The 15,285-nt window shown below is 47.2% G+C and overlaps 1 protein-coding gene across 1 annotated transcript in view; it reads left to right on the top strand.

Moving 5' to 3' along the window:
- LOC137326801 (nesprin-1-like) overlaps nucleotides 1-15,285 on the top strand; it is a 76,825-nt gene that overhangs the window by 23,550 nt on the left and 37,990 nt on the right. Inside the window, exon 6 of the mRNA XM_067992195.1 lies at nucleotides 12,564-12,755. Within this exon, the coding sequence (XP_067848296.1) occupies nucleotides 12,564-12,755 (192 nt within the window). The remainder of the gene's footprint in view (nucleotides 1-12,563; nucleotides 12,756-15,285) is intronic.

Here is a 15,285-nt window from a genome sequence, read left to right as displayed (position 1 = left end):
CTCCCCATAGCCCCGTATCAATCCCATACTGTCCCCCCTCCCCATAGCCCCGTATCAATCCCATACTGTCCCCCCTCCCCATAGCCCCGTATCAATCCCATACTGTCCCCCCTCCCCATAGCCCAAACTAATCCCATACTGTCCCCCCTCCCCATAACCCCGTATCAATCCCATACTGTCCCCTCTCCCCATAGCCCCGTATCAATCCCATACTGTCCCCTCTCCCCATAGCCCCGTATCAATCTCATGCTGTCCCCCTCCCCATAACCCCGTATCAATCCCATACTGTCCCCTCTCCCCATAGCCCCGTATCAATCCCATACTGTCCCCCCCTCCCCATAACCCCGTATCAATCCCATACTGTCCCCTCTCCCCATAGCCCCGTATCAATCCCATACTGTCCCCCCCTCTCCATAACCCCGTATCAAGCCCATACTGTCCCCCTCCCCATAACCCCGTATCAATCCCATACTGTCCCCCTTCCCCATAGCCCCGTATCAATCCCATACTGTCCCCCCCTCCCCATAACCCCGTATCAATCCCATACTGTCCCCTCTCCCCATAGCCCCGTATCAATCCCATACTGTCCCCCCCTCTCCATAACCCCGTATCAATCCCATACTGTCCCCCTCCCCATAACCCCGTATCAATCCCATACTGTCCCCCTCCCCATAGCCCCGTATCAATCCCATACTGTCCCCCTCTCCCCATAGCCCCGTATCAATCCCATACTGTCCCTTCTCCCCATAGCCCAAACTAATCCCATACTGTCCCCCTCGCCCCTTATCCCAAACTAATCCCATACTGTCCCCCTCCCCATAGCCCAAACTAATCCCATGCTGTCCCCCTCTCCCCATAGCCCCGTATCAATCCCATACTGTCCCCTCTCCCCATAGCCCAAACTAATCACATACTGTCCCCCCCTCCCATAGCCCAAACTAATCTCATGCTGTCCCCCTCTCCCCATAGCCCCGTATCAATCCCATACTGTCCCCTCTCCCCATAGCCCAAACTAATCCCATACTGTCCCCCTCCCCATAGCCCAAACTAATCCCATGCTGTCCCCCTCTCCCCATAGCCCCGTATCAATCCCATACTGTCCCCCTCTCCCCTTATCCCAAACTAATCCCATACTGTCCCCCTCTCCCCTTATCCCAAACTAATCCCATACTGTCCCCTCTCCCCATAGCCCAAACTAATCCCATACTGCCCCCCCCCTCCCCATAGCCCAAACTAATCCCACTGCCCCACTCTCTCCCCATAGCCCTGTATCAATCCCCAAACTAATCCCACTGCCCCACTCTCTCCCCATAGCCCCGTATCAATCCCAAACTAATCCCACTGCCCCACTCTCTCCCCATAGCCCTGTATCAATCCCCAAACTAATCCCACTGCCCCACTCTCTCCCCATAGCCCTGTATCAATCCGATTATGTCCCCCACTCTCCCCATAGCCCCGTATCAATCCCATACTGTCCCCCTCTCCCCGTAGCCCTGTATCAATCCCAAACTAATCCCACTGCCCCACTCTCTCCCCATAGCCCTGTATCAATCCCAAACTAATCCCACTGCCCCACTCTCTCCCCATAGCCCCATATCAATCCCAAACTAATCCCACTGCCCCCGCTCTCTCCCCTTATTCCCATATCAATCCCCAAACTAATCCCACTGTCCCTCTCTCCCCATAGCCCTGTATCAATCCCATACTGCACCTCTCTCTCCCCTTATCCCAAACTAATCCCGCTGTCCCACTCTCTCCCCATAGACCAAACTAATCCCACTCTCTCCCCATAGCCCTGTATCAATCCCATACTGTCCCTCTCTCTTCCCTTATCCCTGTATCAATCCGAAACTAATCCCACTGCCCCATTCTCTCTCCGTTGCCCTGTATCTTGACTTATAAAAAAGATAGGCAAAATGCAAAACGAGGTGGGGTATCCCTGATAATAAAGGATGAGATAAAGACAGGAGCGAGAAAGGATCTTAGCTCAGAAAATCAGGATATGGAATCAGTGTGGGGGGAGCCAAGAAATAATAAGGGGAAGAAAACCCTGGTGGGAGTAGTTTACAGGCCCCCTAACAGTACATAAGAACATAAGAACATAAGAAATAGGAGCAGGAGTAGGCCAATCGGCCCCTCGAGCCTGCTCCGCCATTCAATAAGATCATGGCTGATCTGATCCTAACCTCAAATCTAAATTCATGTCCAATTTCCTGCCCGCTCCCCGTAATCCCTAATTCCCTTTACTTCTAGGAAACTGTCTATTTCTGTTTTAAGTTTATTTAATGATGTAGCTTCCACAGTTTCCTGGGGCAGCAAATTCCACAGACCTACCACCCTCTGAGTGAAGAAGTTTCTCCTCATCTCAGTTTTGAAAGAGCAGCCCCTTATTCTAAGATTATGCCCCCTAGTTCTAGTTTCACCCATCCTTGGGAACATCCTTACCGCATCCACCCGATCAAGCCCCTTCACAATCTTATATGTTTCAATAAGATCGCCTCTCATTCTTCTGAACTCCAATGAGTAGAGTCCCAATCTACTCAACCTCTCCTCATATGTCCGCCCCCTCATCCCCGGGATTAACCGAGTGAACCTTCTTTGTACTGCCTCGAGAGCAAGTATGTCTTTTCTTAAGTATGGACACCAAAACTGTATGCAGTATTCCAGGTGCGGTCTCACCAATACCTTATATAACTGCAGCAATACTTCCCTGTTTTTATATTCTATCCCCCTAGCAATAAAAGCCAACATTCCGTTGGCCTTTTTGATCACCTGCTGCACTTGCATACTAACTTTTTGATTTTCTTGCACTAGGACCCCCAGATCCCTTTGTACTGCAGTACTTTCCAGTTTCTCACCATTAAGATAATAACTTGCTCTCCGATTTTTCCTGCCAAAGTGCATAACTTCACATTTTCCAATATTGTATTGCATCTGCCAAATCTCCGCCCACTCACCCAGCCTGTCTATATCCCCTTGTAGGTTTTTTATGTCCTCCTCACTCTCTACTTTCCCTCCCATCTTTGTATCATCTGCAAACTTTGATATGTTACACTCGGTCCCCTCCTCCAAATCGTTAATATAGATTGTAAAGAGTTGGGGACCCAGCACCGACCCCTGCGGAACACCACTGGCTACAGGTTGCCAGTCCGAGAATGTACCATTTATCCCAACTCCCTGCTTCCTGTTAGATAACCAATCCTCCACCCATGCCAGAATATTACCCCCAATCCAGTGATTCTTTATCTTGAGCAATAATCTTTTATGTGGCACCTTGTCGAATGCCTTCTGGAAGTCCAAATACACCTACGTCCACTGGTTCCCCTTTATCCACCCTGTACGTTATGTCCTCAAAGAACTCAAGCAAATTTGTCAGACATGACTTCCCCTTTGTAAAGCCATGCTGACTTTGTCCTATTAAATTATGTTTATCCAAATGTTCTGCTACTGTCTCCTTAATAATAGACTCCAAAATTTTACCCACCACAGATGTTAGGCTAACTGGTCTATAATTTCCAGCCTTCTGCCTATTACCCTTTTTAAATAAGGGTGTTACATTAGCAGTTTTCCAATCTGCCGGGACCTTTGCCGAGTCCAGAGAATTTTGGAAAATTATTACCAAAGCATCCACAATCCCTACTGCCACTTCCCTCAAGACCCTAGGATGGAAGCCATCAGGTCCAGGGGATTTATCCGCCTTGAGTCCCATTAATTTACTGAGTACCAATTCCTTAGTGATTTTAATCGTATTTAGCTCCTCCCCCCCCCCCCTAGAGCCCCCTGTTTGTCCAGTGTTGGGATATTCTTAGTGTCCTCTACCGTAAAGACTGAAACAAAATATTTGTTCAGCATTTTTGCCATCTCCATGTTTCCCACCATTAATTTCCCGGTCTCATCCTCTAAAGGACCTACGTTTGCCTTAGCCACCCTTTTTCTTTTTATATAACTATAGAAACTCTTGCTATCTGTTATTATATTTTTTGCTAATTTATTTTCATAATCTATCTTCCCTTTCTTAATCAATCCTTTCGTTACTTTTTGCTGTCTTTTGAAGACTTCCCAATCTTCTAAGTTTGGCTACCTTATATGTCCTTGTTTTTAGTCGGATACTATCCTTAATTTCTTTACTTAGCCATGGATGGCTGTCATTTCTTTTACACCCTTTTTTCCTCAGTGGAATATATTTTTTGAAAGTTGTAAAATAACTCCTTAAATGAACACCACTGCTCATGTACCGTCTTACCCTTTAATCTATTTTCCCAGTCCACTTTAATCAATTCCGCTCTCATACCATCATAGTCTCCTTTATTCAAGCTCAGTATGCTTGTTTGAGAACCAACCTTCTCACCCTCTAATTGGATATGGAATGTAACCATGTTATGGTCACTCATTCCAAGGGGATCCTTAACTAGGACATTATTAATTAATCCTGGCTCATTACACAGGACCAGGTCCAAGGTTGCTTGCCCCCTTGTAGGATCAGTTACATACTGCTCAAGAAATCCATCCCTAATACACTCAATAAACTCTTCCTCAAGGCTATCCTGCCCAATTTGATTTGTCCAGTTAATATGATAGTTAAAATCCCCCATAATTATAGCTGTTCCCTTATTACATGCCCCGACTATTTCCTGATTAATACTTCTTCCAGCAGAGTTGCAACTATTAGGAGGCCTATATACTACGCCCACGAGTGTTTTTTGCCCCTTATTATTCCTTATCTCTACCCAAACTGTTTCATTATCCTGATCCTTTGTCCCAATATCTTTTCTCTGTATTACAGTGATTCCTTCCCTTATTAACATAGCCACCCCACCTCCCCTTCCTTCCCGCCTGTCCTTCCTGATTGTTAAATACCCTGGCATATTTAATTCCCAGTCGTTGTCACCCTGCAGCCATGTTTCTGTAATGGCCACAAGATCATACCCATACGTCGTTATTTGTGCCGTTAACTTGTCCATTTTGTTACGAATGCTACGTGCATTCAGATAAAGAACTTTCAAATATGTTTTGTGACACTTAGTTCCTGCTTTTTCCTTTTTTAACACTTTACCTTTTACTCCATACCTTCTGTCCCTTCCTGATACGCTTTCCTCTGTCTCCCTGCTCAGGTTCCCAACCCCCTGCCACAGCTTTGATGCTGGGTTAATCGCCTTATGCCTTCTAGTTTTCATTTTATCTGTCGTGCCTAAAGTACACTTTCTTTCCGCTGCTCTACGCTTTTCCCTTTCACTTGTTCTTGAACAACTGTTTGTACTATTTGTATTGTAGATTTCCCCTGGGTCTTCCCCTCTCTTGCTGCTCTCAACTTTATTCTCTTCTGACTCCCCGCTCAGGTTCCCATCCCCCTGCCACTCAAGTTTAAACCTTCCCCAACAGCACAAGCAAACACCCCCGCGAGGACATTGGTCCCGGTCCTGCTCGGGTGTAACCCGTCTCGCTTGTCCAGGTCCCACCTTCCCCAGAACCGGTCCCAATGTCCCAGGAATCTAAATCCCTCCCTCCTACACCATCCCTGCAGCCACGCATTCATCCTGTCTATTCTCCTGTTCCTATACTCACTAGCACGTGCCCCGGTAGTAATCCTGGAGATCACTACCTTTGAAGTCCTGCTTTTTAATTTATCTCCTAACTCCTTAAATTCACCTTGCAGGACCTCATCCCTTTTCTTACCTATGTCGTTAGTACCAATATGGACCACGACTACTGACTGTTCACCCTCCCCCTCCAGGATGCCCTGCAGCCGCTCCGTGACATCCTTGACCCTAGCACCAGGGAGGCAACATACCATCCTGGAGTCACCTTTGTGGCCGCAGAAACGCCTATCTGTTCCCCTTACAATGGAATCCCCTATCACTATAGCCCTCCCACTCTTCTTCCTCCCCTCCTGTGCAGTAGAGCCACCCGTGGTGCCCCGAACCTGGCTCTTGCTGCTTTCCCCTGATAAGCCATCTCCCCCAACAGTATCCAAAGCAGAATATCTGTTTGAGAGGGAGATGGCCCCAGTAGTTATAATATTGGACAGAATATAAATCAGGAAATTAGAGGAGCTTGTCACAAGGGTGATGCAATAATCGTGGGGGACTTTAATCTTAATATAGACTGGGCAAACCAAATTGGCAAAAGTAGTTTGGAGGACGAGTTCATGGAATGCATTTGACTGTTTTCTAGAGCAATATGTCAAGGAACCAACTAGGCAACAGGCTGCTTTAGCTCTAGTGTTGTGTAGTGAGACAGGATTAATTAGTAATCTTATAGTTAAGGATCCTCAGGGGAAGAGTGATCATAATATGATAGAATTTCACATTGAGTTTGAGATTGATGTAGTTCAGTCCGAAACTAGGGTCTTAAATTTAAACAAAGCCAATTACGTAGGTATGAGGGGCGAGTTGGCTAAGATAGATTGGGAAATTAGATTAAGAGATATGATGGTAGATAAGCAATGGTGAACACTTAGAAATAACTCATAATTCTCAATGATTATACACCCCCTTGAGGAATAAAACTCCATGGGAAAAGTGATCCACCTGTGGCTAACTAGAGAAGTTAAGGATAGTATTAGATTAAAAGAAGAGGCTTACAATGTTGCCAAAAACAAAAGTCAGCCTGAGGATTGGGAGGGTTTTAGAAATCAGCAAATGATGACCAAGAAATTGATAAAGAAAGGGAAAATTGAATGAGAGAAAAGTAGCAAGAAATATAAAAACAGATTGTAAGAGCTTCTACAAGTATGTAAAAAGGAAGAGAGTAGCAAAAGTAAATGTGGGTCCCTTAGAGGCTGAGACAGGAGAAATTATAATGGGGAAGAAGAAAATGGCAGAGACATTAAACAAATATTTTGTAACTGTCTTCACTGTAGAAGACAGAAAAAACATACCGGAAATAGTGGGGAACCAAGGGGCTAATGAGAGTGAGGAATTTAAAGCAATTAAGATTAGTAAAGAAAAGGTACTGGAGAAATTAATGGGACTAAAAGCCAATAATCCCCTGGACCTGATGGCCTACATCCCAGGGTTCCAAAAGAGGAGGCTGCAGAGATAGTGGATGCATTGGTTTTGATCTTCCAAAATTCTCTAGATTCTAGAACGGTCCCCATGGATTGGAAGGTAGCAAATGTAACCCCGTTATTCAAGAAAGGAGGGAAGAGGGAAAACAGGGAACTACAGGCCAGTTAGCCTGACAGTAATAGATTCTATCATTTCCCCGACTACTAAGAACCTAGTAACGGGGCACTTAGAAAATGATAACATGAGTCAACACGGCTTTCTGAGAGGAAAATCGTGTTTGACAAATCTATTAGAGTTTTTTGAGGGTGTAACTAGCAGGGTAGATAAAGGGGAACCAGTGGATATTTGGATTTTCAAAAGGCTTTTGATAAGGTGCCACACAAGAGGTGGTGACACAAGATTAGGGTTCATGGGATTAGCATGGATAGAGGATTGGTTAACGGACAGAAAACAGAGAGTTGGGATAAACGGGTCATTTTCAGGTTGGCAGGCTGTAACTAGTGGGGTGCCGCAGGGATCGGTGCTTGGGCCTCAGCTATTTACAATCTATATTAATGACTCAGATGAAGGGACCGAGTGTAATGTATCCAAGTTTGCTGATGATACAAAGCTAGGTGGGAAAGTAAGCTGTGAGGAGGACACAAAGAGTCTGCAAAGGGATATAGACAGGTTAAGTGAGTGGGCAAGAAGGTGGCAGATGGAGTATAATGTGGGGAAATGTGAAGTTATTCACTTTGGTAGGAAGAATAGAAAAACAGAATTTTTTTTAAAAGGTGAAAGACTAAGGAATGTTGGTGTTCAGAGGGAATTGAGTGTCCTTGTACATGAATCACAGAAAGATAACATGCAGGTACAGCAAGTAATTAGGAAGGCAAATTGTACGTTAGCCTTTTTTTTAATTCGTTCATGGGATGTGGGCGTCGCTGGCGAGGCCGGCATTTATTGCCCATCCCTAATTGCCCTCGAGAAGGTGGTGGTGAGCCGCCTTCTTGAACCGCTGCAGTCCGTGTGGTGATGGTTCTCCCACAGTGCTGTTAGGAAGGGAGTTCCAGGATTTTGACCCAGCGACGATGAAGGAACGGCCGATATATTTCCAAGTCAGGATGGTGTGTGACTTGGAGGGGAACGTGCAGGTGGTGTTGTTCCCATGTGCCTGCTGCTCTTGTCCTTCTAGGTGATAGAGGTCGCGGGTTTGGGAGGTGCTGTCGAAGAAGCCTTGTCGAGTTGCTGCAGTGCATCCTGTGGATGGTGCACACTGCAGCCACGGTGCGCCGGTGGTGAAGGGAGTGAATGTTTAGGGTGGTGGATGGGGTGCCAATCAAATGGGCTGCTTTGTCCTGGATGGTGTCGAGCTTCTTGAGCGTTGTTGGAGCTGCACTCATCCCTGCAAGTGGAGAGTATTCCATCACACTCCTGACTTGTGCCTTGTAGATGGTGGAAAGGCTTTGGGGAGTCGGGAGGTGAGTCACTCGCCGCAGAATACCCAGCCTCTGACCTGCTCTTGTAGCCACAATATTTATATGGCTGGTCCAGTTAAGTTTCTGGTCAATGGTGACCCCCAGGATGTTGATGGTGGGGGATTTGGTGATGTTAATGCTGTTGAATGTCAATGGGAGGTGGTTAGACTCTCTCTTGTTGGAGATGGTCATTGCCTGGCACTTGTCTGGCGCGAATGTTACTTACCACTTATGAGCCCAAGCCTGGATGTTGTCCAGGTCTTGTTGCATGCGGGCTCGGACTGCTTCATTATCTGAGGGGTTGTGAATGGAACTGAACACTGTGCAATCATCAGTGAACATCCCCATTTCTGACATTATGATGGTGGGAAGGTCATTGATGAAGCAGCTGAAGATGGTTGGGCCTAGGTCACTGCCCTGAGGAGCTCCTGGGGCTGAGATGATTGGCCTCCAACAACCACTACCATCTTTCTTTGTGCTAGGTATGACTCCAGCCACTGGAGAGTTTTCCCCCTGATTCCCATTGATTTCAATTTTACTAGGGCTCCTTGGTGCCACACTCGGTCAAATGCTGCCTTGATGTCAAGGGCAGTCACTCTCACCTCACCTCTGAAATTCAGCTCTTTTGTCCATGTTTGGCCCAAGGCTGTAATGAGGTCTGGAGCCGAGTGGTCCTGGCAGAACCCAAACTGAGCATCGGTGAGCAGGTTATTGGTGAGTAAGTGCCGCTTGATAGCACTGTCGACGACACCTTCCATCACTTTGCTGATGATTGAGAGTAGACTGATGGGGCGATAATTGGCCGGATTGGATTGGATTTGTCCTGCTTTTTGTGGACAGGACATACCTGGGCAATTTTCCACATTGTCGGGTAGATGCCAGTGTTGTAGCTGCACTGGAACAGTTTGGCTGGAGGCGCAGCTAGTTCTGGAGCACAAGTCTTCAGCACTACAGCTGGGATGTTGTCGGGGCCCACAGCCTTTGCTGTCTCTAGTGCACTCAGCCGTTTCTTGATATCACGTGGAGTGAATCGAATTGTCCGAAGACTGGCTTCTGTGATGGTGGGGATATCGGGAGGAGGCCGAGATGGATCATCCACTCGGCACTTCTGGCTGAAGATGGTTGCAAACGCTTCAGCCTTGTCTTTTGCACTCACGTTCTGGACTCCGCCATCGTTGAGGATGGGGATGTTTACAGAGCCTCCTCCTCCCGTTCGTTGTTTAATTGTCCACCACCATTCATGGCTGGATGTGGCAAGACTGCAGAGCTTTGATCTGATCCGTTGGTTGTGGAATCGCTTAGCTCTGTCTATAGCCTATTGCTTCCGCTGTTTAGCAAGCATGTAGTCCTGAGTTGTCGCTTCACCAGGTTGGCACCTCATTTTTAGGTACGCCTGGTGCTGCTCCTGGCATGCTCTTCTACACTCCTCATTGAACCAGGGTTGATCCCCTGGCTTGTTGGTAATGGTAGAGTGAGGAATATGCCAGGCCATGAGGTTACAGATTGTGCTGGAATACAATTCTGTTGCTGGCCCACAGCACCTCGTGGATGCCCAGTTTTGAGCTGCAAGATCTGTTCTGAATCTATCCCATTTAGCACGGTGGTAGTGCCACACAATATGTTGGATGGTGTCCTCAGTGCGAAGATGGGACTTCATCTCCACGAGGACTGTGCGGTGGTCACTCCTACCAATACTGTCATGGACAGATGCATCTGCGACAGGTAGATTGGTGAGGACGAGGTCAAGTAAGTTTTTCCCTTGTGTTGGTTCACTCACCACCTGCTGCAGGCCCAGTCTGGCAGCTATGTCCTTCAGGACTCGGCCAGCTCGGTCAGTAGTGGTGCTACCGAGCCACTCTTGGTGATGGACATTGAAGTCCCCCACCCAGAGTACATTCTGTGTCCTTGCTACCCTCAGTGCTTCCTCCAAGTGGTGCTCAACATGGAGGAGGACTGATTCATCAGCTGAGGGAGGGCGGTAGGTGGTAATCAGCAGGAGGTTTCCTTGCCCATGTTTGACCTGATGCCATGAGATTTCATGAGGTCCTGAATCAATGTTGAGGACTCCCAGGGCCACTCCCTCCTGACTGTATATCACTGTACCGCCACCTCTGGTTCATACCCAGGGATGGTGATGGAAGAGTCTGGGATGTTGGCTGAAAGGTTTGATTCTGTGAGTATGGCTATGTCAGGCTGTTGCTTGACTAGTCTGTGGGACAGCTGTCCCAATTTTGGCACAAGCCCCCAGATGTTAGTGAGGAGGACCTTGCAGGGTCGACTGGGCTTGGTTTGCCGTTGTCATGCCCAGTGCCTAATGGTCCAATGCCGGGTGGTCCATCCGGTTTTATTCTTAGAGCGAGATTGTATTACTGAGTGGCTTGCTAGGCCCTTTCAGAGGCCGATTAAGAATCAACCACATTGCTGTGGGTCTGGACTCACATTTAGGCCAGACCGGGTAAGGACGGCAGGTTTCCTGCCCTGAAGGGCATTCGTGAACCAGATGGGTTTTTACAACAACCTGATAGTTTCATGGCCACCATTATTGATACTAGTCTGGATTACTAGTCTAGTAACATAACCACTATGCTACCGTACCTTTATTGCAAGGGAGTTGGAGTATAAGAGTAAGGAGGTCTTGCTGCAATTATATAGGGCTCTGGTGAGACCACACCTGGAGTACCGTGTACAGTTTTGGTCTCCTTATCTAAGGAAGGATATACTTGCCTTAGAGGCAGTGCAATGCAGGTTCACTAGATTAATTCCTGGGATGAGAGGGTTGTCCTATGAGGAGAGATTGAGTAGAATGGGCCTATACTCTCTGGAGTTTAGAAGAATGAGAAGTGATCTCATTGAAACGTAAAAAATTCTCAGAGGGCTTGACAGCGTAGATGCTGAGAGGCTGTTTCCCCTGGCTGGAGAGTCTAGAACTGGGGGGCATAGTCTCAGGATAAGGGGTCGGACATTTAGGACTGAGATGAGGAGGAATTTCTTCACTCAGAGGGTTGTGAATCTTTGGAATTCTCTACCTCAGAGGACTGTGGATGCTGAGTCATTGAATATATTCAAGACTGAGATCGATAGATTTTTGGACACTAAGGGAATCAAGGGATTATGGGAATCGGGCGGGAAAGTGGAGCTGAGGTCGAAGCTCAGCCATGATCTGATTGAATGGCGGAGCAGGCTCGAGGGGCCGGATGGCCTACTCCTGCTCCTATTTCTTATGTTCTTATCAATCCCAAACTAATCCCACTGCCCCCCCTCTCTCCCCATAGCCCTGTATCAATCCCAAACAAATCCCACTGCCCCACTCTCTCCCCATAGCCCTGTATCAATCCCCAAACTAATCCCACTGCCCCGCTCTCTCCTCATAGCCCTGTATCAATCCCCAAACTAATCCCACTGCCCCACTCTCTCCCCATAGTCCTGTATCAATCCCAAACTAATCCCACTGCCCCGCTCTCTCCTCATAGCCCTGTATCAATCCCCAAACTAATCCCACTGCCCCACTCTCTCTCCATAGCCCTGTATCAATCCCAAACTAATCCCACTGCCCCACTCTCTCCCCATAGCCCTGTATCAATCCCCAAACTAATCCCCCTGCCCCACTCTCTCCCCATAGCCCTGTATCAATCCCAAACTAATCCCACTGCCCCACTCTCTCCCCATAGCCCTGTATCAATCCCCAAACTAATCCCACTGCCCTGCTCTCTCCCCATAGCCCTGTATCAATCCCAAACTAATCCCACTGCCCCACTCTCTCCCCATAGCCCTGTATCAATCCCAAACTAATCCCACTGCCCCACTCTCTCCCCATAGCCCTGTATCAATCCCAAACTAATCCCACTGCCCCGCTCTCTCCCCATAGCCCTGTATCAATCCCAAACTAATCCCACTGCCCCACTCTCTCCCCATAGCCCTGTATCAATCCCTGCTCCCGAATCCCATAAAGGGGACAGGCTCATTTGTTTAGACGTAGTGCTCATCCTTGCTCCCCCTCTCCCCCGCACGTTCAATCTCCAAACGGGTGACCCTGGACTATCTCTCCCCACCCTCCCCTTCACCCAAATGAGCTATCGAAAGGTGCGAATGTCTGTTGCAGAATTTGGAGGCAGAGATGTTGGAGAGTCAGGCGACAGTAAACTCGCTGCAGGAAATCGCCAGGCAGCTGCTGGTGAGTGGAGAGGGAGCGGAGTGGATGGAGGCCAAGGAGGAGGTGCACGTGATCGGGAACAAGCTGAAGCTGCTGCTCGGAGAGGTCAATGCCGATCTGCGGGCTGTCGATGAGAGGCTGGTGAGTGAGCATGGGGCGGAGATCCGCCAGTCAAGTCCCAGGGCCCACAGATTCCGTGCTCAGGATGAGACTGTGACCCCTGGTTCTGGACTCCCCAGCCATCGGGCACATCCTCCCTGCGTCTAGTCCTGTTAGAATTATATATGTTTCAATGAGATCACCTCTCATTCTTCTAAACTCGAGTGAATATAGGCCTAGTCGACCCAATCTCTCCTCATACGTCAGTCCTGCCATCCCAGGAATCAGTCTGGTAAACCTTCATTGCACTCCCTTCATGGCAAGGACATCCTTCCTCAGATAAGGAGACCAAAACTGCACACAATATTCCACATGTGGTCTCACCAAGGCCCTGTACAACTGCAGTAAGACATCCCTGCTCCTCTACTCAAATCCTCTTGCAATGAAGGCCAACATACCATTCGCCTTCCTAACTGCTTGCTGCACCTGAATGCTCGCTTTCAGCGACTGGTGTACAAGGACACCCAGGTCTCGTTGCACCTCCCCTTTTCCCAATCTATCACCATTCAGATAATAATCTGCCTTTCTGTTTTTACAACCAATGTGGATAACCTCACATTTATCCACGTTATACTGCATCTGCCATGTTCTTGCCCACTCACCCAACTTGTCTAAATCACATTGGAGCCTCTTTGCATCCTCCTCACAGCTCACATTCCACCCCAGCTTTGTGTCGTCTACAAACTTGGAAATGTTACATTTAGTTCCCTCATCCAAATCATTGATATATATTGTGACTAGCTGGGGCCCAAGCACTGATCCCTGCGGTACCCCATTAGTCACTGCCTGCCACCCGGAACAAGACCCGTTTATTCCTACTCTCTGTTTCCTGTCTGTCAACCAACTCTCAATCCATGCCAGTATATTCCCCCCAATCCCATGTGCTTTAATTTTGCACTCTAACCTCTTGTGTGGGACCTTATCAAAAGCCTTCTGAAAATCCAAGTACACCACATCCACTGGTTCTCCCCTATCTATTCTACTAGTTACATCCTCAAAAAACTCCAGTAGATTTGTTAAGCATGATTTCCCTTTCATAAACCCATGCTGACTTTGTCCAATCCCGTTAATGCCCTCCAAGTATTCTGTTATCACATCTTTTATAATGGACTCTGGCATTTTCCCCACTACTGATGTTAGGCTAACTGGTCTGTAATTCCCTGTTTTTTTCTCTCCCTCCTTTTTTAAATAGTGGGGTTACATTTGCCACCCTCCAATCTGTAGGAACTGTTCCAGAGTCTATAGAATTTTGGAAGATGATCACCAATGCATCCACTATTTCCAGGGCCACTTCCTTTAGTACTCTGGGATGTAGATTATCAGGCCCTGGGGATTTGTCAGCCTTTAGCCCCATTAATTTCCCTAGCACTTTTTTTTACTAATACTGGTTTCCTTCAGTTCCTCCCTCTCACTAGACCCTTGGTTCCCTAACATTTCCGGGAGGTTATTTGTGTCCTCCTTTGTGAAGACAGAACCAAAGTATGTGTTTAATTGTTCTGCCATTTCTTTGTTCCCCATTATAATTTCCCCCATTTCTGACTGTAAGGGACCTACATTTGTCTTCACTAATCTTTTTCTCTTGACATATTTATAGAAGCTTTTACAGTCAGTTTTTATGTTTCCTGCTAGTTTACTCTCATACTCTAATTTTCCCCTCTTAATCAATCTCTTTGTCCTCCTTTGCTGAATTCTAAACTGTTCCCAATCCTCAGGCTTGCCGCTTTTTCTGGCAATTTTATATGTCTCCTCTTTGGATCTAATACTATCCCTAATTTCTTTTGTAAGCCACGGTTGAGCCACCTTTCCTGTTTCATTTTTGGGCCAGACAGGAATGAATAATTGTTGTAATTCCTGCACGCGTTCTTTAAATATTAGCCATTGCCTATCCACCGTCATCCCTTTTAGTAAAGTCCCCAATCTATCATTGCCAACTCGCACCTCATACTTTCGTAATTTCCTTTATTTAGATTCAGGACCCTAGTTTTGGATTCAACTACTTCACTCTCCATCTTAATGAGGAATTCTATCATGTTATGGTCGCTCTTCCCTAAGGGACCCCGCACAACAAGATTGTTAATTAATCCTTTCTCATTGCACAATACCCAGTCTAGGATCCCCTGTTCTCTGGTTGGTTCTTCAACGTATTGGTCCAGAAAACCATCACGTAAACACTCCAGGAATTCCTCCCCCACAGTATTATTGCTAATTTGGTTTGACCAATCTATATGGAGATTAAAGTCACCCATGATTATAGTTGTACCCTTCTTGCATGGGTCTCTAATTTCCTGTTTATTGCCCTCCCCGACATCTCCACGACTGTTTGGGGGCCTATAGACAACCCCCACCAACGTTTTCTGCTCCTTGGTGTTTCTAAGCTCCACCCATACAGATTCCACATTGTGATTTTCCGAGCCAATATCCTTCTTCACTATTGCATTGATTTCCTCCTTTACTAACACCTCCTTTCCCCTTTTTGCCTGTCCTTCCGAAATATTGAAAACCCCTGGATGTT

The sequence above is a fragment of the Heptranchias perlo genome, chromosome 10 (genome assembly GCF_035084215.1).
Source record: "Heptranchias perlo isolate sHepPer1 chromosome 10, sHepPer1.hap1, whole genome shotgun sequence".
NCBI classification, from domain to species: domain Eukaryota; kingdom Metazoa; phylum Chordata; class Chondrichthyes; order Hexanchiformes; family Hexanchidae; genus Heptranchias; species Heptranchias perlo.
Note: the sequence above shows the minus strand (reverse complement) of the source record. Positions and strands in the feature narration are given on the sequence as shown.